Source organism: Sebastes umbrosus, chromosome 13 (genome assembly GCF_015220745.1).
Source record: "Sebastes umbrosus isolate fSebUmb1 chromosome 13, fSebUmb1.pri, whole genome shotgun sequence".
Classification (NCBI taxonomy): Eukaryota; Metazoa; Chordata; class Actinopteri; order Perciformes; family Sebastidae; genus Sebastes; species Sebastes umbrosus.
Window position 1 is genome coordinate 16,859,233 of NC_051281.1, and position 23,527 is coordinate 16,882,759.

The 23,527-nt window shown below is 40.3% G+C and overlaps 2 protein-coding genes across 7 annotated transcripts in view; both read right to left on the reverse strand.

The window, feature by feature from the left end:
• Positions 1 to 1,947: 1,947 nt before the first annotated feature.
• slc15a1a (solute carrier family 15 member 1a) lies at positions 1,948 to 10,840 on the reverse strand. Of its 2 annotated transcripts, XM_037790046.1 has the most exons (21): positions 10,819 to 10,840; positions 9,998 to 10,139; positions 9,121 to 9,240; positions 8,898 to 8,997; positions 7,543 to 7,633; positions 7,325 to 7,408; positions 7,151 to 7,233; positions 6,961 to 7,047; positions 6,777 to 6,866; positions 6,646 to 6,690; positions 6,531 to 6,563; positions 6,350 to 6,438; positions 5,251 to 5,332; positions 5,033 to 5,152; positions 4,740 to 4,883; positions 4,607 to 4,653; positions 4,323 to 4,430; positions 4,109 to 4,220; positions 2,761 to 2,898; positions 2,541 to 2,648; positions 1,948 to 2,443 (listed from the first exon to the last, which is right to left on the reverse strand). In XM_037790046.1, the coding sequence occupies exons 1-21, from the start codon at positions 10,823 to 10,825 to the stop codon at positions 2,192 to 2,194; spliced, it is 2,082 nt and encodes a 693-aa protein (XP_037645974.1). In that variant the 5' UTR covers positions 10,826 to 10,840; the 3' UTR covers positions 1,948 to 2,191. The 2 variants fall into 2 exon arrangements, with proteins under 2 accessions (XP_037645974.1, XP_037645973.1); XM_037790045.1 differs by lacking the exons at positions 9,121 to 9,240; positions 9,998 to 10,139; positions 10,819 to 10,840 and having other exon boundaries at positions 1,948 to 2,449; positions 2,547 to 2,648; positions 8,898 to 9,109.
• A 1,775-nt stretch (positions 10,841 to 12,615) lies between these two features.
• Positions 12,616 to 23,527, reverse strand: part of zmp:0000001200 (dedicator of cytokinesis protein 9) — a 111,050-nt gene continuing 100,138 nt past the window's right edge. For all 5 annotated transcript variants that reach the window (XM_037789447.1, XM_037789444.1, XM_037789445.1 and 2 more), the window contains 2 exons: positions 22,199 to 22,422; positions 12,616 to 13,500 (listed from right to left, as the gene is read on the reverse strand). In XM_037789447.1, coding sequence (XP_037645375.1) covers positions 22,297 to 22,422 — 126 coding nt within the window. In that variant the 3' untranslated portion in view covers positions 12,616 to 13,500; positions 22,199 to 22,296. The remainder of the gene's footprint in view (positions 13,501 to 22,198; positions 22,423 to 23,527) is intronic.

Here is a 23,527-nt window from a genome sequence, read left to right on the forward strand (position 1 = left end):
AGGGCAGAGGACAGGAGGACAGTAGGACAGAGGACAAAGGACAGGATGACAGAGGACAGAGGACAGTAGGACAGAGGACAGGAGGGCAGAGGACATGAGGACAGAGGACAGAGGAAAGAGGACAGGAGGACATGAGGACAGGAGGACAGAAGACAGGAGGGCAGAAGACAGGAGGACAGAGGACAGGAAGACAGAGGACAGGAGGACAGGAGGGCAGAGGAAAGAGGACAGGAGGACAGGAGGACATGAGGACAGCGGACAGGAGGACAGGAGGGCAGAAGACAGGAGGACAGGAGGACAGAGGACAGGAGGACAGAGGACAGGAGGGCAGAGGACAGGAGGACAGAGGACAGGAGGAAGGACTGATACTGACTGATGTCTGTGTTCTTCAGTCTTTATAAACTTCACTTAGTATTTTCATGTCAGGAATATGATTTATTTTATTAACGTGTTAGATTGTTTCCAGTGAGATATTCAGGAGTTTATATAGTGACTTTGCTGTTGTAGACATGACTGTTGTTGCTCTAGAAACAACATTTAGCCTAGTTATATTTAAAATACAGAATATGTATAGCTAATATGCACACTTCAATATTTGTTTATTTATCGCAAGTCATATCGTCATCGCAATATTGAGCAGTGTTATCGCACATTGCAGATATTCCTCATATGGTGCAGGCCTAGTGTGAGAGGCTGCCCCTTGTGTAGTATGAGAGTTGTGTGGAAGAGTTTAATTGCCAGTTCTAGTGCTCCCCCTTTGTACAGCATGGCTGACAAAAGTCAACAATAAGTAATATTCTTATTAGGAATAAATTTGCCTCCTGTGTGAACTGTGCATTGCTGAATAGGGTACTGTATTTTAACATCGGTCATAATGGTGGTACTTGGAGAGACAAATATTTTCTGAGGTGGTACTTGGTGAAAAAAGTTTGAGAACCACTGGTGTAATGTAACCAAGTACATTTACTCAAGTACTGTACTTAAGTACAACTTTGAGGTACAACTTGAACTTTACTTGAGTATTTCCATGTTATGCTACTTTATACTTTTACTCCACTACAATTTAGAGGCACATGTTGTACTTTTTACTCCACTATATTTATTTATTTATAAGCTTTAATTACTTAGTAGATTCAGAATAATAATATAAAATATAAATCAACTCATGAATTGTTATGAATTATTATAGATTAAGCTACCCAGTAGTATATAAAGCAATTAAAACTAGCCCCACATTCACCAGCTGCAACAGTATAGTAATGTACCCATTAATGTATCAATAATAAGATAAGATAAGATATTCCTTTATTAGTCCCGCAGTGGGGAAATTTGCAGTGTACAGCAGCAAAGGGGATAGTGCAAAAAAACAAGATGCATCAGATAACACAGTAAAAAAAAAAGAGCTATATAAAAATGTATAAAATGTATAAAAAATAGGAACAGTATATACAGTATTGACAATAATAATATAATTATAAATAATAATAAAATAAAATAATAATACAAATAAAAGACAATATCATTTTCCACTTGTGCAATTTTGTTAATAGTCTGTTTATTCTCAATACTGTATATACTGCTCCTATTTTTATACTTCCTTCTATTTAAATGGTTCATATTTTGTTACACTTTGTTTAGCTCTTTTTGTTTACTGTGTTAGCTGATGCATCTTGTTTTTTGCCCTATTACCCTTTGCTGCTGTACACTGCAAATTTCCCCACTGCGGGACTAATAAAGGAATATTGTATCTTATTTTACTCCACTACAATTTAGAGGCACATATTGTAGAGATAGATTTGATGTCAGGTTGGTAGAGTGCAATGAACACAAATGTCATGCTCAGTGAATTTTTGGCAAAAGATCTCAAGATAAGAATTGTGAGTGGAAAAACACACAAACAGGATATATTTTTTTATTGCTTACTTGAACATAACTTACACAAAAATATGTAAATCGTTCATCTGTCTTTGTTGTTATAATACTATAGCTAACATTACATGAATTTGCTGTACTGAATATAATGCTAGAGAACTTTGTGCACTTTGCTCACGATAGTCATTTTGGCATTAAAATATAAAATATTAAAACACACGCTCACACACACACACACACACACACACACGGACAACACTGGCTGAATGCATATTCTACCTCGTGTCGATGTTAAACATCAGATATAAATGTATTACGTTCACATGTTGGTCTGTTTGGTTTTATCATGTTCATCTTCATCTTCATCGTCGTGACTTTTAAAGTCTTTCTTGACCATCTCGAACTCGGCCTTCTCGTGCTGGCTTTTATCATCCTCATCATCTTTATCAACCTTCTTCCTGAACTGGGCCTCAATTTCTGTAGGGTCAGTGTAGGTGTAGAAATGCGCCATAATGGAGAAGATGAAGCACACTACAACCAAGAGAGAGGCAAATACGACGTACTCCACCCACTTTGGAAGAGATGGAGAGAGACAAACGTGGTATTAATGCATCATCATTTAGGTTTAGTTCTGAATTAAATTTTTAAATTGAAAATTTTTTTTTTACCCGTTTGCGAATCTTTAGAATATTAGCCACAAGCAGTACGACGAAGTTGCCAATAGCAACAGTGAACAACCAGCCAGCCTGCAGCACTGCTTTCATGTTACTAGGTGCCTTGAAGACACAAAAGAAGGACACATGATGAATAAAGACAAAAACAAAGAATACAGAGCTGTTATATAGTTCAAAGACAAACAAAGTCAAATATGCTCATGTTCAATTTTACCTGTGAGTAGGAGAACTCCAGACCAGTAACAGAAAACATCACTTCACCAGCAGTGATGAAGAAATACTGTGGGATCTGGAGAGCCATATGAGCTGAGTTGGGCTTGATGTCTTCTACTGCAGTAACAGACTCCTGACACTAAAACAAATAATCACAGTAGTTCAGTTTAAGGCGGTGTTTCTCAATCCGTGTGACTGATAAGAAGGTAGATGGTCGGATTTTGCCAGAGCATACAAATGACAATATGTATGACAATAAGTATATGGCTCGCTTATTCTATATTTTTTTGTACTATCAAGAAAATTCCATGAAAAGTCGAAAACCAACAATGCATTAATCCAAACGTCCTGACCATGTCTGTGACATTACAGTAAGCCCGCCCGTGCCTTCTTAAGATGTATATCTTTTAAAAACAGGTCACAAAAAATGTAGTTTGATTTTTTTTATAAAGGCTTAATGTTTCCCTAAAACAGCTGGGAACTGTAGTTTTTAACAAACATTACTCACACAGAAGTGAATAGTGCATTTTTGGGGGACTAGTTTCAGCTGCGGATTAATATTCTATCAGAAGAATTAAGAGAAATATAGAATATCACCGGCCTTAAAGGTACAGTGTAGGATTTGGCGACATCCAGTGGTGTGATTGCAGATTGCAACCAACTGAGTACCCCTCCACTCACTCCTCCCTTTACAAGACTACAATAACGTGAGCCGCCGAGTGCAAAACTGTGGTAACGCTGCTCACCTTGCTCAGAGGTCATCCTTACCATAATAATATACTTTAGGAGCAACGAAAGTCAGACAGCGGCTGGCGGTACAACGGTTTTGCACTCTGCGGCTCACATTACCTCAGTTTCACAAGCGTGTCGGAGAACTACGGTGGCCTTCAGGTAACATATAAACGTGAAAGGCTCTCTCTAGAACCAGTGTTTGGTTTGTCCGTTCTGGGCTACTGTAGAAATATGGTGGAGTAACATGGCGGACTCCGTGAAGAGGACCCGCTCCCTACGTAGATATGAAGGGCTCATTCTAAGCTAACGAAAACACAACGATTCTTAGTTTCAGGTGATTATAAACTTCTGAAAACATAGTTATGAATATTATATTTCATTTCTGCAAATAGATCATCCGTTACACACTGTTGCTTTAAGAACAGGTCAGAAAAATGTAGTTTCATTATTTATTTAGGAATTGTAGTTTTTATCAAACTCACAGAAGTATAACTAATGTACTTTTGAGGCATTATTTTTAGCTGTGGATTAATACACATTAGTGAATATTCATGGCGAAGAATTGAGGAAAAATAGATAAAATATCACCAGACTTAAAAATCATATGTGAAACTTACATTCTGTCCAAAGATCAACGTGCTGGGGATAAATAAAGTATATGAACTTCCAAATCCAAAGTCCCTGCTGTATTCACATGACTGTGAACCACTCTGTATGGTGAAGATGGACCTGATCATTAGAAAAAAGAAAATCAGTGTCTTATTGTTTGCATAAAATAGTGATTCTCGTATAAAAACAGTGGTGATTTGTCAAGATGAAAAAAATCCTTACTTTCCATTTGTTATCTGTGAGTAGTTGGAATAATAAAACGACTCAATTAGTCCAAAGTGAGCTGCAGGAGTCGACACGTTCACTGCTGCATTCATTCCATTTATAAATCTGAAATGGGTACATATTGAGCCAGAAAATGTAAAAACAGTCAGTAAAACCAATTTATGTAATCCCTTAATTTTCAACAATTTACTGTGATTTTTACCTCATGAGACTGAAATAATGAATTGATCAATTAATCATATACTATGTGTTGCAGTTTAAACATTCATAATTCAATTTACCGGATTGCATTGTTGCCTTGTTCTGGCTTGGCGGTCAAATCATCCGTCTGAGGAAATAAGACAACATTGATTTACTGAACTTAAAAGGCCTCTGGTGTGTCTTTATTGTCATTATTTTGTGCTTCTAACTCACCAACAACCATTCGTCAGCGATGTTTGAGGGAATAAGAAGCGTTTGTCGCTTTCCTTTGGCTAAGAGAATATATTTTGTCTCTTCAGGGCTGCCTATCGAAACACGGATTATTTCTAGGTCAAATGTGAAGAATTCATCACTGGCCTGCAAAGAAAATTGTTGAAACAGTGCAATCATTGTGGTACGAATATGTGTACATAAATAGTGGTGTTTTGGCTTGCATGAATCTGGTTTTCACAGAATTTTAAACTTGTGTAAGTCCCAACGTTTTGTCTTATTGTATGAGGACATACCTGAGCTGCAGGAAGTAGCAGAGGATCGTTGCCAGTCAGCGTCACCGTCACTTGATTACTGCCCATGTTGAGTAATTTCAACTGACTCTGGGAGGCTGATGGGAATGTGGGTAATGTTTGCTGAAAATTGAGTAGGTTTAAAAATAAATGAATCCCTGAACTGATGTGCATTTTCACAGTATATGAGGAGATGAACACAATAACTGTTTTCTACTCACATCAATTTGAAGCTGAACCAAAGCAGCGCAGACAAAAGCTATAGCCGCCATCATCATCCCCACTGTCATTCTCTTCAGAGGTCTGTTGAATTAACATTAAATCCTGTTACTGATTTGTCCAAAATGTGAGAGAATTACAGCACCAAATGTCTCAATTCTTTTATTTATGACTATAGTATGAGCATTTTTAACATCGACAACATAAAGTATGGGCCTGATTCAGGTCTTGTATTGAGATCTGCAAGTTTGAGCTTTTTCTCTGCAGAATTTAGATTTGAAAAACACATCAGCCTTTGTAGCTGAACTGTCTTGTTCACTCACAGCATTATCCTCCACTGAGCAGCTAAAGGAATAGTTTGACATTTTGAGAAATCTGCATATTTGCTCTTGTGGCGAGAGTTGGATGAGTAGACCGATATCACTCTCAACCATTAGTCTGGTGTCAATGTTCCCATCTAACATTTGTCAAAAAATCGGACATGCACATTTTTCCAAAATGTCAAACTATTCCCACAAACATGCAAAAAAAAGGGGGAAGAAGAAATTATGGTTATATTCTCAATTAGATTGAGATATGAGATGAGTTTAGAATAGAAATCTAGAAAATAAAAATTTAGAAGCGAGAAATTTCCACATCTGTCAATGTATCTGTTATTGAATAATAATATTAAAGGTGCAGTGTGTGGGATCTAGCGGCATTTAGGGGTGAGGTTGCAGATTTCAACCAACTTAAACTTCCGTGTGTCAAGCGTGTAGGACAACTACGTTGGCCGACACAAAAACACGAAAACGTGAAAATGCGTGAAACGATCTAGAGCCAGTATTTGGTTTGTCCGTTCTGGGCTACTGTAGAAACATGGCGACCGGCTCCGTGAAGAGCACTCGCTCTGTATGTAGATATAAACGGCTCATTCTAAAGTAACGAAAACACAACAATTCTTATTTTTACAGGTGATTATACACTAAAGAAAACATACTTGTCAATATCATATTCCATGTCTGCCAATAGATGCCCCTAAATGTTACACACTGGTCCTTTAAGCTATTTAATAATCTCATAAAGTAAAGGGCTGACAGATAAAGTTCCAGCTGTACTTACGTAAAGTTCAGGCCACATTTTTTGATCAGAGGGTAGATTACGCTGTCCATGATAGGCACCAGAGTCAGGATCAGGATAGGGTTGACAGTCTTTCAAAAACATAAATGCCACAGTGAGAAACAAAGTACATATCAGCGCGTAGATCAGTCCAAGCTAATACGATAAAATGGTTTTAACTCACCTGCATCTGATCCGGCTGTATAACAAGTAACCCCTGCAGACACAAAGACGTTATTAAAACACATTGCTTTAGTTAATTCAAATATATCTATAATTGGTTTTATCACCAAACTTACAAAGTCCCCATCCATGGCGGTGGCCTGCAGAGTCCATCTAGAGCCCTTTAATAGAGATGCAGAGTTCAGCACAGTTTCCACTGCCAACAAGAAATGTTGAGTAAAGTAAAGTAAGAGTAACTTTAAAAAACCTTTTGGTCAAACAGCGTCCAGAATATCGGGAGTGGGATGTATAAAAAGAGGACCTTCAGCACCATTTTGATTTGAGCGATGAGGAGTTTCTACAGCACAGACAGATAGAATATGAACTGCTGTCACTCCACTGACGAAACAGCTTGTTAGAAACACTAGAGAATTAAATAAAGTGAAACTTACTTCATATTTTTCCTCTGCCCAGTCCATCCAGTGCTTCCTCTTTGGGTGTTGTTCGCTTCTGTGCCTGTAGCGGTTTTTAACGGCAAACTGATTGACAGAATAAGAAGAAAGTGAAGGATAAATTAGAAACACCTAGAGCAACCGTTGTTACACATTAATGCAGAATGTGTTGATGCAAATGGTGACTCACCCCGATACATTTACACACATCCAGCATGATGTTTCCCTGCGGTTCAGTTTTGTAGTACATCCCACTCCCAACAATAAACACCACTGTAAGGGGCATCACAGGCACAACATCATTATCAGTGCACAGTATATGCTTTATGTATAGAATCACAGTATCCAAACTATTGAGACATACCAAGTGCAACCACCATAAGTGCTGCAGGGACGCCGAAGGCCAGAGAATAACACTTCTGCTTAGTGTAGATGCCACATTCCTGAGCTGCAGATTTAGACAAACAACTGTCATTAAACCACAATTCAAATTTCACCCATACTCAAAGACTGTTATTAGTTATCACATGCACATGTTTATGGCACAATTTGTTATAAACTTTATGTCCCGCTCATATCTACCTCTCAGGATCGGAGTGATAATGGTGGACAGGAGACTCCCACCGTTGATGCACAGGTAGAAAACAGAGAAGAAAGTTCTTCTTTGCTTTTCCTGCACAGAGAAATACGTCAGTGACCTTCTATCATGAGTTGCACGCATGCTGAATATAATGTGTAACCAAAGCCAAAATGGCTCTAAGGATATAGTAGACATTCATGGTCTCCAGAGGATGAATCCTAATGACTTTGGTGAGTTGCTGACTTTTCCTCTAGCGCCACCATGAGGTTGAGATTTGTGATTTTGAGTGAAATGTCTCAACAACTATTGACATGAAATTTGGTTCACTCAATCATAGCCCTTAGGTTGAATTGTAGTAACTTTGATTCCTTTAAATTTAGCATTGCACTCTTATTACATTTACTTCGTTTACATGCACACTAATATTCCACTATTATTCCGAATATAAGACAATATTCTGAATTTGATATGGGTCATGTGAACAATAGCATATTCTGTTTGGATATTCTGAATTAGGCCTTCTTCCGAAAGGAGCATCTCCCGATTAAGACATGTGGGATATGCCGATATTATTCAGGTTTTAGGAGCATTCTTTGGACATGTATACTGCTTGAAATGTGCATCTCAATTGGGGTTTTTATGGCAGTTTGCAACACACGGCCTCATGGCCTCTTGCACACAAACCAACTAGCTGGCAGAGATGCATGCCCAAAAGGAAAGCCCACATTTCTGGTCGGAAGGAGAAACACACTTACTTTTAAACATTATGAATGACTTGGATATCAACAGGTTTTTGGATATGCACAAATGTCGCAACACAACCTTTTCAAGAAGGTGGTTGAAAGAATGAAAAAGAGAGGCTGTGTTCGCACGGACGAACATGTCCGCCACCGGTTACGTTAATCGGAGTATGCACAGCTGCATGTAAACGGGAATATTAGTGGAATATTCATTTTTATTAACCATGTAAACAGCTTCGTAGGAATATTGTCTTTTTCGGAATTACGGCAAAAAAAAATTATATTTTGTGCATGTAAACGTAGTCACTGCTGGACTCCAGATTGGCAGTAAAAAAAAAAAAAAAAAAAAAGCCGATATGACGATTACTTTAAAAGTGTCGCAGCTTCTTTGTCAAAACCTGGCATCTACATTACCCACAATGCACCTTGACTAATGACATTTTGGCCTGAGATTCAGGTGTCTTATGCTAGAAGTGGCTAATGTAACCTGAAGCAGAGATGAGGAACGAGCTACAGAGGTCTGGAAGGATTTTTAATTCCATAACAACAGATTGTTTTTTTTTCATTTCCAAACTTCTAGTCAGAATAAAGTAAGAGAAGTGAGGTAATGTTCAAACCTGATGGTCAGCGAATTGGTCTCCACCAAAGGCAGCAACACAAGGTTTGATGCCGCCGGTGCCCAGAGCGATGAGGAAGAGACCCACCATGGACAACACGCTGAATGTGAAGAGGAACATGTGCATGAGCAGAGAGTACTGTAGAAATATGTGATAAAAAACTGGCTGCCAAAAGCCCATATTTTCTGGAGTCAATTATTTGTGTAGCAGAATAGAAACCCACACATGAAAGGTCATGTTGTCTGGTGACCCGTCTCTGTCCGCGTCAGTGATGTCATGGACTGCACTTACAGCCATCGCAATCTGGCCAATCGCATAGACAATGGACAAGTAGATGATCGTCCTGTAAGGTGAAGAGGGAACGAGATAGCAGAGGTGGAATAAATAATTTACTTAAATAAAAATACAGGTACAAGACTGTAAAAATATGCCGTTACAAGTAAACATAAGTAAAAGTACAGAAAAATTGTCAGCAAAACGTACTTAATGTAGCCTATTAAAAGTAAAATCACTCGTTCTACTAGTTTTAACTACTTTATATACAATTACTTTGTTTAGTCCAGTGGTTCCCAACCTAAGGATGTGTATATGCGTATGTATATACATGTTTCATTATTTACCTATTCTATTGCTTATGTTTCATTAGTTACCTTTTCTATTATTTATGTTTTGAATTTCCTTGAAAATCACTTTGTGCTTATGGCTTGAAAAGTGCTCTATAAATAAATTTATTATTATTAATATTTGGGATTTTCTTTTATATTTGTCTTTTTTGTGAAATATTGGAAATTCTTTTACCTCTTTAGGCCTCAAACAATTAATTAAATGAAACTATTTGAGAAGTTTAGATGGGAAATGTTAATAACATGTAGACATCTGAAAAATATCAAGGAGCCCCAACTAAACACTACTCTTTTGTAAGGATCAAAATCAACAAAGATTGGGAACCGCTGGTGTAATCTTTAGCAGTAAAAAGTGCATTATTTCCTTCTGAAATGTTGTCGTGTCGAAGTATAAAGTAGTTAGTTACTTTCCACCACTGAGAGATAGTCATCCTCTAACTACTTGCACATGTTTAATGGCAAAATAATGAAACTCACTTAAACTTTCCCAGCCAGGAGTCAGCCACAATGGCCCCGAGGATGGGGGTGAGATAGCAGAGAGCCACAAAGACGTGGTAGATGGACGTTGCCAAGTCATCGTCCCAGCGCAGGAAGTACTTGAAGTACAGCACCAGGACAGCTGTGACCAGGCAGGGAAAACATCAGTTTTTTCTTATTTTACAGTATTTCATCATCAATCTATAAGAGTACACTGTATCAGCTCTGAAATGTTTGGTCATGTTGTGCATGAAATATCCAGCGTTGGAAGAAGTACTTAAACCTTTTACATGAGTAAATGTACAAATACAAGTAAAATCATTCATTTAAAATTTAAAATTGTAAAAGAACAAAAATATTAGCATCAAAATATGATAAAATATGATATATTACAATTAAAAGATATATTATTAGATTATGATTATTGATGCATTAATGTGTACATCATTTTAATATTGTAGTGGGGGGGGGATCATTTGACATTATTTATATATATATTTCATATATAATATATGTACAGTGATTTTATATAAGACTTTATATAAAGTCTTATTGATATTAACAGCATAATTTATTTGTTGATTAGATTTTGTATTCTTAATCTGAATCTACAAAGTAAATGTAGTGGAGTAAAGAAGTAGAAAGAAGCAGAAAATTTAAATACTCAAGTAAAGTACAAGTACCTCAAAATTGTACTTCAGTAAAGGTTTGGTTAAGTTTAGGGGAAAGATTGTGGTTTGGGTTTAAATTAGTAGGCCTACTTGTCGTCATGGTTACAAAACTAATCACGTGGTCAACGTTTTAGAACGCGGTATTCTCACCTCGCATGCCATAGTAGGAGAACCTCTCGCAGAACTCATTCACAACAATGAAGAAGATGCTGAGCGGGTAACCACACACCAATGTGCCCTGATGGATCAAACAAACAGCAGCATGGTGTTCAGCAGTAGTGGGGAAAGTATTTAGATCATACTGTATATACCACAGTAAAAAACTAAATTCTCCATTACAAGTAAACAGTCCTGAATTCAAAATGTTAAGTAAAAGCAGAAGTATCGGCAACAAAATGTACTTTGTGTATCAAAAATAAAAGTGCTCACTATGCAGAATGCTCCCTGTCAGTGTTTTATTATATTATTCGATCATTGTTATTGATGCATTAACATGTAAGCAGTTGAAGTTGGAGCTAATTTTAACTGCTTTTAAAGAGGACCTTTTATGCATTTGTGCTTTTTTTCTTTCCTTCAGTGTGTTATATAGTTTTTTATGCAAGTGAAAGGTCTGCAAAGTTACAAAGCCCAAAGTCCACACCAAAGGGAGTTACTCTCCCACACAGAAACACTGCTCCTGAACTGCCTGAAACGCCTCGCTTGAAGTCCCGCCTTCTTTTCCATAACATGGTGATATCACCAAGTAACGCATTCACATAATACCTGCCTAGTGGTTAGTTTGGCAAGCCCTCAAACAAAGCTAGTAAAAACGGAGCTGGAGCGGAGAGTTGCCGCAGTACAGCTGGTATCCGGAGAAAAATAAAGCATTTTTTGAACATTAAAGCATGTAAACATATTCTAGTAGAAACCCAAAATACAATAATGCACCTGGAAATAATCATAATAGGTCCTCTTTAAATACTTTTGGGTAGTTCAATGCCATTTAATAATGCATTATGTTTTGCAAACAGATCATATGTTTTGTATGTACATCTTAATCTGAAAAGTAACTATAGCTTTTATATAAATGTAGTGGGGTCAGAAGTACATTTCTCTCTCTGTGATGTAGTGGAATTGAGGTATAACGTAGCATAAAATGGAAATACTCAAGTAAATTACAATTACCAAAAAATATGACTTGAGTACTGCTTGGTATTCAGTAACGTATATAGCAGTAATATAGTGACTGTCATATCGAGATGGTTGCAATGTTTGTTCCTATGGATCATCATTTAGACTCACTGAACAATTAAATACAAAAACTGCATCAACATCCAATAAATTAAATGATATAAGTACATTACCGTCCCTCTGTTGTCCTTCCCTTTCTTGGGATCCTCGTTATCTGTGCATAAAATGAAATTAGTTTAAATAATCAGCTGTATTTCATAAAAAGAGAGAAATGCAGTAGCCTCCATTTAAAAAAAAAAAAAAAAAATTCTTTCTCCCAAAGTTTAAGTGTGGAATTAAGAAACAATACGGCAGCAAGTTTTCTTTGGTCTGACTCTGGTGTCTGTACCTTGTGCTCTAGAATATTTTCTTTTTTGGATTTGGATGAAATCACACAAAAAGAAATGTTTGCAAACTCACCTGTCATAATGTTAGAGTGAAGCTGCTGCCTGCGCTCTACTGTAGTTTGATATTCCTTTGAGACTCTTGCAGGGAGCAGTTGATAATAGATCCTTCACCGTGGGAGTGGTCCGTAATATTGCTTCTTATTAGCACCTTGATCTGTCGTCCACACCGCTGACTGTGTTGCTTTTATGATGGGTGGGAACATGAGATATACAGGAGGAGATAGGGAGTCAGCTATGCCTGCCTCATAAAAAGTATTAAACCTATGTAAGAATAAACGCAAGAATAAACTTTATTAAATGTGGAAATAAAATTAGTATTCAAGAGTAGAAGTGCAGAGAAATGAGTGTGTTTTATTTAAAAGAAAAGCATTAGGGAATATCTCTGTTTACAGCAGAACAGTGACTTTGTGTTAAATAAAAATAAAAAATAAAAAACCATCGCCGCCCAAATATAAAACAATTTCTGGAACATTTCAATGAACACTAAAATGGTAAAAGCTTCATATTACTTCCACAGTAGGCGTAGTGTCTGGTTCCACACCTCATCGCTTTGGCAAGAAGGTGAATATCATCTTTACAGTGTTTGAGCCCCACACAGCAAGATACTTTGCAAATATTGCACACACTCCTTTTTTTATATACATTAATAAACAACTTGGAATATACTTTTTGTATGCAATGGCTTTAAATATTTAAAAATGCTCCCGTTCTAAGACATTGAAGTGATTTAAGGTTGAATGCTAACATAGGAGGCCATTTAGTAGAAATATAACTTCATGTACAGGGAGACGAGCGTATGCAGCATATACTGTTCATCAAGACATCAATACAGTGGCTTATAAAAGTGGAATACTGTACATACAAAAACACAATGTGAAACGTTATCAAAATAAACAAAAATGGGCTGTTGGGTAGGTGGTGGGTGTAATGTAATGACATGCATATTAAAGGTCCCAACAGGAGTCTCCATGGAAAACCAGTCTTTTCAGGTAGAAACAGGTGACACATTATAATGTCTGGCCATGAAGCAGGAGCAAAGTCTCTCCTGCATGATCCCCTCTCTGGTATCAGGCTCCTCCTCAGTAATATCACAGACGGCCGACACAGTTACCACGCCGTGTGGTTACATTAAATAGGTCCAGTGCCTTTGGTCGTGGTTCACTGAGAAAGGTCAGAGTTGTCTGTGCTTTTGTCAGTTTCCCTTTAAGCTGACTGATGTTGGATTTATTATACTCTAAAATATCTGTTGGATTTATTATACTCTAAAAATGCATACAAAGGCCTCACTATTGGATGTTTTATGAATAGAGTCAAGGGTGAGAAAAGAGGGGAGTGTGGCAGATGATGTTTTATGTTCCAAGGTCATGAGGACGGAGCCAGAAGGTGATAACGAGGAAGGAGGAATGCAGCAGAGGCATCACGCGTCACACCTCATGACTATTGATATTGTGTAAACCATAAAAGACTGGATCAGGGAGAGCTCGGGGTTCAGACTTCACGAACTGACCCATGCACTGTATGTTGTCAGGGACATGTAGGTTGGATCCAGATATCTGTAAACTCTTTTATTTTACTTATGCAACATTAATTGTTCGGAATAAATTGTATTATTATGCTTTAACCCGTCTGTTTGGAAAATCTCTTTGTCACACAAGATTAACCAACACGTAACTGGGCCTTGACCTCTTGGAGGTAGAAGGCCAGTTCCTTCAATTGGTGACCCCGACGTGATCTTCGGCATTGAGAAGCGTGTCCAAAGGACGGACAGACCGGCGAGAGAGAGAAAGGGATCCCTGAAATCTTAAAGGTGAGCAGAACCTGTTTTATCGAACTCTGCATATTGGCTTACTCTAAATTATCTCTCTTGTTGTGCTGAATCTCCTTTGTAGTGATAAATGTTGCAGGAGTAAAGACTTTCTCAATTAAAGCTGCCCTTTTGGTAAATCCAAAAGGAGGAAAGCTGAATTAAAGCTGCCCTTTTGGTAAATCCAAGAGGAGGAAAGCTGAATTAAAGCTGCCCTTTTGGTAAATCCAAAAGGAGGAAAGCTGAATTAAAGCTGCCCTTTTGGTAAATCCAAGAGGAGGAAAGCTGAATTAAAGCTGCCCTTTTGGTAAATCCAAGAGGAGGAAAGCTGAATTAAAGCTGCCCTTTTGGTAAATCCAAAAGGAGGAAAGCTGAATTAAAGCTGCCCTTTGGTAAATCCAAGAGGAGGAAAGCTGAATTAAAGCTGCCCTTTTGGTAAATCCAAGAGGAGGAAAGCTGAATTAAAGCTGCCCTTTTGGTAAATCCAAGAGGAGGAAAGCTGAATTAAAGCTGCCCTTTTGGTAAATCCAAGAGGAGGAAAGCTGAATTAAAGCTGCCCTTTTGGTAAATCCAAAAGGAGGAAAGCTGAATTAATTTAGGGGAGCAAGCTGCCCTTTTGGTAAAGACTAAGAGGAGGAAAGCTGCCCGTTTAGTAATAAAAACTGTATGAGTGTACATTAATAACTAGTATTCAGAGGAAAATTAAAACTTACTGTTGATACTGGGCCAACATCGCTGGAACATCAAAGTGTCCAGTAGAAGCTTATGTTGGTAGGATCACAGCGAGGGGCATAGCGACCCATTTACTCTGAATCTAGTTACTGTCATAAACTGAATAAACCTGTGTGAAATAGTACTGGACAGAATGGACGGAGAATTTGACAAAGACTGTGAGGAACGGGGTGGCTGTGGGCCTCCCCGTTTATCATTTGGACAACAATGGGCTAAAGTCAGGAACAATGTAACCTGTACATTTGATCCCAAGACTAGAAATAAAGAGACTCAAGACCTAGATGACTGGTATAACATGACAGTGAAGGAAGGGCATTTTCCAGCCACGGGAAGTGAAGCCAAATTCATGCCAGTGATGAGAGCATTAATCCAGGTGGTTCATAGAAAGCTGCTGCAAGTAAGAGAAGACAAAGAAAAGGGAAATATGTTTGTAAGGAGGAAATTGAGGAAGGAAGAAGACGAGTTGGCAAGTTTATTGGTAAAATATAATGTGATACAGATGGCTGCACTGTCAGCCTTAGGCAGCCAGACGAAAGCCACCCACGCAGAAACCGCTGAAGCAAAACCACTAGTGAATCCCTCACCTATTCCTAGCGCACCTCCCCCACCTCCAAACCCACATACTAGCCAGCCTCCACATTACATGTCACTCCATCAGCAGTACACACCTGGCCCACATCCTAACCCCCCTCCTTATCCTCCTCCTACCCCTAGTCCGGTACCAACCCCACGGGACAGTGATCATACAAACAAAGTTATGGCACCATTGTTTCAAGTGTTAGGTGGTACTTTGGAATTAGAAGAGGAAATAGAAAGAGAACAAGGAGCAGGTTCAGCCTCAGAGGCGGGTAGTGGGTCTGATGTAGCCAGAGAAATAGACAGGCTAAGGGAAGAACTGAGAGATCAGGCTGAACAGTTCAGGTTAAGACAAGCCTTGTTACCACCAGACTTGCGTAATAGAGACGTAAAAAGGAGAGCTCAACCTACCCCTAAACCCCACACAGAGAGTCCAGACATAAGTGATTGGATACAGAGAGACACAGAGTTATCCCGTGCAGAGTATCAGGATGTTCCAACTAGTGGAGAGGTAGATGAGGACACTGATGACGAGGATGGTGGAGCAGTAGAGGAGAGTGATGAGGATGAAGATAAAAACATTTCTGTCACTATAGAGGGAACCATGAGAACGCACTCCAAAAGAGGGATACATTGGAGACGGGAGGGTGGGGACGAAGAGGCGACACCATATACACCCCCCAAAACTAGGTCACGTAAAGTTTATGGAAAGTACGAAGACAAAGGTGACAAACAGTTGAGTCAGTGCGTTGGCATGTTTCCCATTGTGGCCAAAAGCAACGGTAGAGACGAGTATCAGCCGTTCACTTTAGGTGACATTCAAGCACTGAGTGAGCTCCTTCCAGGAATTCAAGAGGGAGGGGGAGTGTGGCTCACGAGCCTGTATAACAAGACCCGAGGGAAGACTTTAGCTATGGGTGATCTCAGGGCTATTTTGGGTTTCTCGGTTTCGGCCTGGGCACTGAAAGAATTAGAAACAGCGGCCGGAACAGGTCAGGTGTCAGATAGAAGCCCCCTTAACCCCTACGCTACCTCTTTTGGTAATGCTATTAGACAAAAGTATCCCATACCAGCGGGTAAGCTCCACAGCTTGGTGTTTAAGATTAAGAACGGGGAGAGTGGACGCACGTTCATAGAAAGAGCAAAGACAGAGTGGGTGGGGGCTACGGGGGTGAACCCAGATAAAGAATCACAGCAGTCTCTGTTCAGACTAGCTCTGTTAAAACATGCTCCGGAAGGAGTCAAGAGAAAGATGGAAGAGAATCCAGATATGGCAGGGGCAAAATCATCAAGATGGGAAACACATTTCTGTCATCATCAGGATGCAGAAACCAAGGAGGAGGAAGAGGAAAGTGAGTCATTAAAAGAGATGGTAGCTCAGTTGACTAAATTACAGTTGGCAGACGCACGAGTCCGTGCGACAGATAAAAAAAAGGGAGGGAAAGAAAAAGATACCCAGATGGCTCAATATGTAGCACCAGCTCCAGCCCCGCCACAGAATCCTGATCCACTGCAGGGCCAGCCACAGGCTATGTATCAACCCCAGTATCATGTGCCTTTTCAGCAGCCCTCATATCAGCGGCCCCCTTATTATCAAGGCCGGAATAGAAGCAGAGGGAGAGGAGGAGGAGGCAGGGGGAGGGGGTATGCCCAACCAAGAGGAGGCAGTTGTAACATCTGCGGAAACCCAGATCACTGGGCACGTGACTGTCCTCAGAAACAACAACAGCAGATGAGATGGCCTTCACAGCAGTCATATCAGCCACCAATACAGACTCCACCAAACCAACAGCTAGCTCCAATGCAGGCATACAGCGGGTACTCTGCGCAGGGACCTCCACCTGGTCCATATACACCAGGAATGTTCCCATAGGGGTGCCCGACGGAGATGGAGGGACAGGGGCTGGCAGAGCCCTGTCTCCAGTTGACAGTGAACGGAAAACGAAGATGGTTCATGGTGGATACGGGAGCACGTTATTCCACCTTAGCTGAACCTATGTGTTCCCTTTCCTCTCACTATGTTTCCGTTTTGGGATTTTCCGGCACTGAACAAAGACTGCCTTTTACTGTTCCCCTTCCTGTCCGGCTTGGGAGACAGGTGATGGAGCACCCTTTTTTGTATGCACCTGATTGTCCACGTGATCTCCTGGGAAGAGATGTTTTGGCAGCACTGGGGGCTTCTGTACATTGTTCACCAGAAGCTGTGATAGTGAGTTTCCCCGGAGGAGAAAAAATGGTGTGCTCCTCGCCCTCCAGTGCTGATCGCATGTGCATGTTGAGTCCTGATACCTCACCTGATGCCCCACCACCCTGTGCGGACATATATTGGGCCCTGCTAGCCGACCGAAACCCTCTGATTGACTTTTACAACATGTGGCAACCATGGATTAGGGCTCTACACCCTTACCTCCCTGTTCCCGATCCTCTCCACTGCACTCTGAATTATGACAGAAATAATGATCTTACGTATCAAGATGAGTTCCAACAGAACCTGTTAGATACAACCTGGGGGATAGGAGTAAGAGATGTTTATATAGCACCAGCAGGAGTAGCAGCCGCAGTAAAACTAACCCCAGCACAAGAACAATGGTATCGCATGTCAGAAGAAGCTGTTCCCCATGTGTCCCTAGCCATAGCTCCAAAACATCAGGCTAAAGACTTAGGCCCCATGGTTAAAGCAGCAGTCGCTCTGACAGACTGGGTTCCCACTTCCCTTTTGGGGGTTTCAATCTCACCATCCTCTAACATATATAGACTCTCCTTTTACAATGCAGTGTCAGGTATTTGCAAACATGAGTTACTAACACGCCACCACGGTAGGGAGATGTTAGATGGCGAAGGAGCCACTTCCATGTTGGCAGCTCTCCCTTCCTCACTGTGGTCTACGGGCCCCTTTGATGTTGGCAGGTGCAGCATGGAACCGGTAACTTTCGAGATGAAGACTTACTGCCCTATCTGGAGACCTCAGTATAAGCATAAAGTGGAAGCAGCCCAGGGTATCTCCCCTACGATTGAAGGACTGATAAAGGCGGGAGTATTAAGAAAATCTTACTCTCAGTGGAACACTCCCATTTTGCCAGTAATCAAACCCTCCGGCTCATACAGAATGGCTCATGATTTAAGAGCCATCAATGAGCTGGTTTTGACTCCTGTTCTCCAGTACCGAACCCCCACTCTGCTCTCTCGATGCTCACCCCAGCCCATACATCTTTCACATGTATAGATTTGGCTAACGCCTTCTTTTGCCTGCCCTTAGCAGATCATTTACAGGACATTTTCTCATTTACATATGAAGGCCAAAGGCTGACATATAATGTGTTACCTCTTGATGGGAAACAATCTGCTCAGGCAGCAGAACTTACGGCTGTAGTTTGTGCTCTGCGGTTAGCGGAAGGGAAGGCAGTGAATATTTTCACAGACTCTGCGTATGTGTGCAATGCAATTCACAGAGATATGTCTGGCTGGGTGCAAGCGGGTTTTAAGACTAGTCAGAATAAACCTATGGCTCATGAGGAGTTGATGAAAGAGTTGTTGGAAGCAATCCAGTTACCACAGAGGGTAGCTGTGATCAAAGTGAAAGGACACAGTCAGGGCACTGATTTAGAGAGTATAGGAAACGAAGCAGCTGATGCAGCCGCTAAAAAGGCGGCAGGGTATTTACCTACTATGATGGTCATGACCACAGCAGATCTCGGTTCTGAGATAACTGATTTCTCCATCATACAAGCTCAGGAATCTGCCACAGCAGCAGAACGAACCATCTGGGAAGATAAGGGAGCTATAGAACAGTTTGATGGTATATGGTATAACGGAGATCAAATAGTTATGCCCCCCTGTTGGATGTCCTCAATACTGACTCAGACTCATGGACTTGACCATAAAAGCCACAAACAGATGTTACGAGATCTCCGCCACTGGTGGATTCCCCGGAAACATGCTACTATAACTGACTTCTTGAATAAGTGTGACGTATGTAGTACATGTAACATCAGACCGACCATCACTCCTAGGGCAGGAAAACATCCTTCTCCCACTGCCCCGGGACAGGAAATCTTTATTGATTTTACAGATATGGGAGTAAGGGCTGGGGGGAAAAGATTCCTCCTAGTAATTGTGGACGCATTTTCACGTTGGGTTGAGGCCTACCCTACGGGAAAAGAGGACGCAAAATCAGTCATTAAATGTCTGGTGAATGAGTACATTCCGAAACATGGGTTTCCTAAATTGATCAGGTCAGATAATGGTTCACATTTCAAAAATAAAGACCTGCAATCTGTTGAAAAGGCTCTGGGACTAAAACACAAATTTGGCACTGTGTATGATCCACAATCACAGGACTCACACCATTTGAGCTTACGTGTGGCCGACCTTTCCCAGGGCCGTCCCAAAACCCCTCTCCCCTTCCTGACCTCGGTTACAGACCATACTATTTGAAGGCTAATGCTCTTGTGTCAGCTCTCTCCTATACAGGTGACAAACCTGTCACCCCTGTCACAGAGGACGTTCCAGGACCTGACTCCGGACCCCCGGAACACCTTTGGTTGAAGGTGTTAAAGAGGAAGTGGTCGGAGCCACGTTGGACAGGTCCACACAAGGTTCTGGCCAGAACTGCAACAGCTGTGCAGCTTGCAGGAAAAGGACTCAACTGGTGGCACCTAACACAGTGCTCCAGCAGCAGGACAGGACCTGAAGCAGAGGAGGCAGCCCCACAAGGAGCCCAGGCTACGTGAAAAGAGGGTCACGTATAATTTTTTATTTTTCATATACTGTATAAACTGTGACTGTGATGAGATACACATAAGGGAAAGAAGGTTACAAGGTCTTGCCTGTATTTACAGTTAAATCAGGCTAACATGGTTGTTTAGGTGGACTCATCTAGGTGGTTTTTGAAAAACATTATATATCACATTGTATTAAAAATTGTTGCTTAGAATAAATGCTAAAATAGACAAAAATAGACAAAAATAGATAAAAATAGATAAAAAAGAGAAACCAGGGGTGGGGAGAATCCACCAGAGAGAAATTTCACTTCCTTTCCCAAACCAGTATAAAATAGGATCACCCAGATAAAAGTTTTTCAGTTGCGCGCAGGAAAACAAACTAGAAGCATCATGCAGTACGGCAAACTGCTAGTAGCGTTTGCTGTAGCATTTGTGTTTACCTCTCTTGTCCTCGTTCTTCTGTACAAACTTTCTTCATGTGATTTGTCATGTATTTTAAATGTTTTAGGGAATGTGAGAGAAAATACCATGACCCTTGTGTAGAGTTTGTGTACTCAGATAAATCTGAATAACCTAGGAAAGCACAGACTGTACTAGTTTAGATACATTACTTATCATCCTCGCCTCTGCACTCTGCTAAAACTGGCTAATCACAAGTAACTCTTTAACAATAGACAATGCTTTCACTCAGAAGCAGGGTGGAAGGTGTGGGCTACAAGGGGGGGAAGGCTAAACCAAGATTATAAAGAATGATGTAGTGAGGTAGCTCCCCTAATGAATATAAACTAGCTGACCAAATAGCTGCAGGTTTTGAAAACATACCTATAATGAGCGCCCTGATCCCTATCACTCCTAACAAAAATGTTGACCGCATTAACTACATCCACTATAATGTTCTCCGTTTGACTAATCTAACTCGTGATGCAATTGCCGGACTAGCTGAACAAATGGCTCCTACGTCACTGATGGTGATCCAAAATAGAATGGCATTAGATATGCTGCTGGCAGAGAAAGGCGGTGTATGCTCAATGTTCCAAGACTCATGTTGTATTTTCATCCCTAACAATACAGCGCCGGACGGGACTGTAACTAAGGCGCTAGAGGGGCTCCGGACGCTGTCTGAATCCATGCACGATGACTCAGGTATCAACAGCCCCATTAACGACTGGTTAGACCGTACCTTTGGGAAATGGAAGTCCATGGTGGTATCTCTATTCTCCTCAATCCTTGCTGTGTGTGGATGCTTAGTACTATGTGGTTGTTGTTGTATTCCATGCATTCGCCACCTCACTGAGCGTGTGATCATTTCAGCTGTGCAACGAAAGCATCCGGATGCACCTCCTCCTTATCAGATGGCCATGTTCCAAGCGGAGAGACAGGGTCTCCTGGAAATGGTGGGGGATAGTGAAGATGTTGATCCTGAAGAGGTTGTGTGAAGATGCTTATAATTAAAACATCTGTACGTAACATGATGATGCTTATAATTAAAACATCTGTACGTAACATTATCTATGCGTATAATAAATATATCTGTATGTAACATTATCTGTAGGTGAACTTAGTTAAGTTCAAAAGAGGGTCTGTTGGATTTATTATACTCTAAAATATCTGTTGGATTTATTATACTCTAAAAATGCATACAAAGGCCTCACTATTGGATGTTTTATGAATAGAGTCAAGGGTGAGAAAAGAGGGGAGTGTGGCAGATGATGTTTTATGTTCCAAGGTCATGAGGACGGAGCCAGAAGGTGATAACGAGGAAGGAGGAATGCAGCAGAGGCATCACGCGTCACACCTCATGACTATTGATATTGTGTAAACCATAAAAGACTGGATCAGGGAGAGCTCGGGGTTCAGACTTCACGAACTGACCCATGCACTGTATGTTGTCAGGGACATGTAGGTTGGATCCAGATATCTGTAAACTCTTTTATTTTACTTATGCAACATTAATTGTTCGGAATAAATTGTATTATTATGCTTTAACCCGTCTGTTTGGAAAATCTCTTTGTCACACAAGATTAACCAACACGTAACTGGGCCTTGACCTCTTGGAGGTAGAAGGCCAGTTCCTTCACTGAAGAGAAGCAGGGTCGGGTGAAGCGACAATATGGCATCACCGGCATGCCTGGTTGGCGAGTATAGAGGGCACTGAGCTCACGGCTAACCCAGCCAAGCATCATACCACAGAGGAAGAGCTGGGGATGCCGTGGATTGTGGCACTGGTTGGCGTGCCGCTGATGGCGTTAAAGATGTGAAGCGAGTCTGGAAGAACGCTCTTCATGCCATCTTCCACGGGACTGATCTGAAATGGAGGGAGAATAAGATAGTCACAACTATTTACAATACCATCGTAGAGCTAGTTCACACTACACGACTTTTAGGGCTGGGACGATACATCTATCTCCCGATTCGATACTATCACGACACTTGGTGCCAATTTGATATGTATTGCGATTTTTAAGTATTGCGATTTAACAAGAATTGTGATTCGATATTACGATTTATAACTTTTTTATCACTAGACAATGGGAAAAAGTTGAATTATATACTTCTAGGGACTTTTACTTTGGAAAATATCTAAATTGATAAAGTAAAAATGTTTGATTTTCAGCATGTATGTAGTCAGAGATGTCCTGAAGTCAAATATATCAGTCATTGTCAGGCATTATTTATGACATTGTTTTCCGGCAACCCAAAAATCTAATTTCAAATTTCCCTCACAATTTAGTGGTATTTCCTTTTTAATTTATAAGGGACATGTAATGTTTTATACTTCTGGTGGATATAATCCAATTTATCTTATTTCCATATATGTATTTTGTATACACACTTCCCTTTGTTAACACTTTATTTTGAAAACCAGATGTAGTCACAAGTGTATACTTCCGCTAATAACAAATATTCGTATTTTCCAAAATGTCAGACTATTCCTTTAAGGTGGAGTCTCAGAAAACCTTTCATGAAGATTAATAGATCCCAAAAAAAAAAGGAAAAACAACCAATCCTCATAACATCAACATAAAATCATTAAAAGTATAACACATATTTGTGTTATGCGTGCATATACAAAAACATAAAGCACACACATTCAGATGCATGTACATACATAGCCTATACACATGCTGTTCATACACACGCTAATGTATATGTACATACATATACATACATGCATACAAACATGCTGTACACACACGCAGAGAAAATACAAGTCAGCCATCTAAACGAGATAAGTGATTGTTGGTCCAGCCAGCCGCTGCATCCATAACAGAGGGACAACAGGTGGGTTCTTAGTGTTGAAATATCAGGAGTAGAGCTGAAACGAATAAATGAAATTAATCTGCGGCTAATTTGATAAACGCTTGAGTCAATTTTCATGCAAAAATGCCAAACATGTATAGCTCCAGCCT

Excerpts from the sequence above, each read along its gene's own strand:
- slc15a1a (XM_037790046.1), bottom strand. Across the intron at positions 6,564-6,645 it reads CCGCCATGGATGGGGACTTT|GGGTTACTTGTTATACAGCC; the intron begins GTAAGTTTGGTG and ends TTGTGTCTGCAG. Across the intron at positions 6,439-6,530 it reads TACAGCCGGATCAGATGCAG|ACTGTCAACCCTATCCTGAT; the intron begins GTGAGTTAAAAC and ends TGTTTTTGAAAG.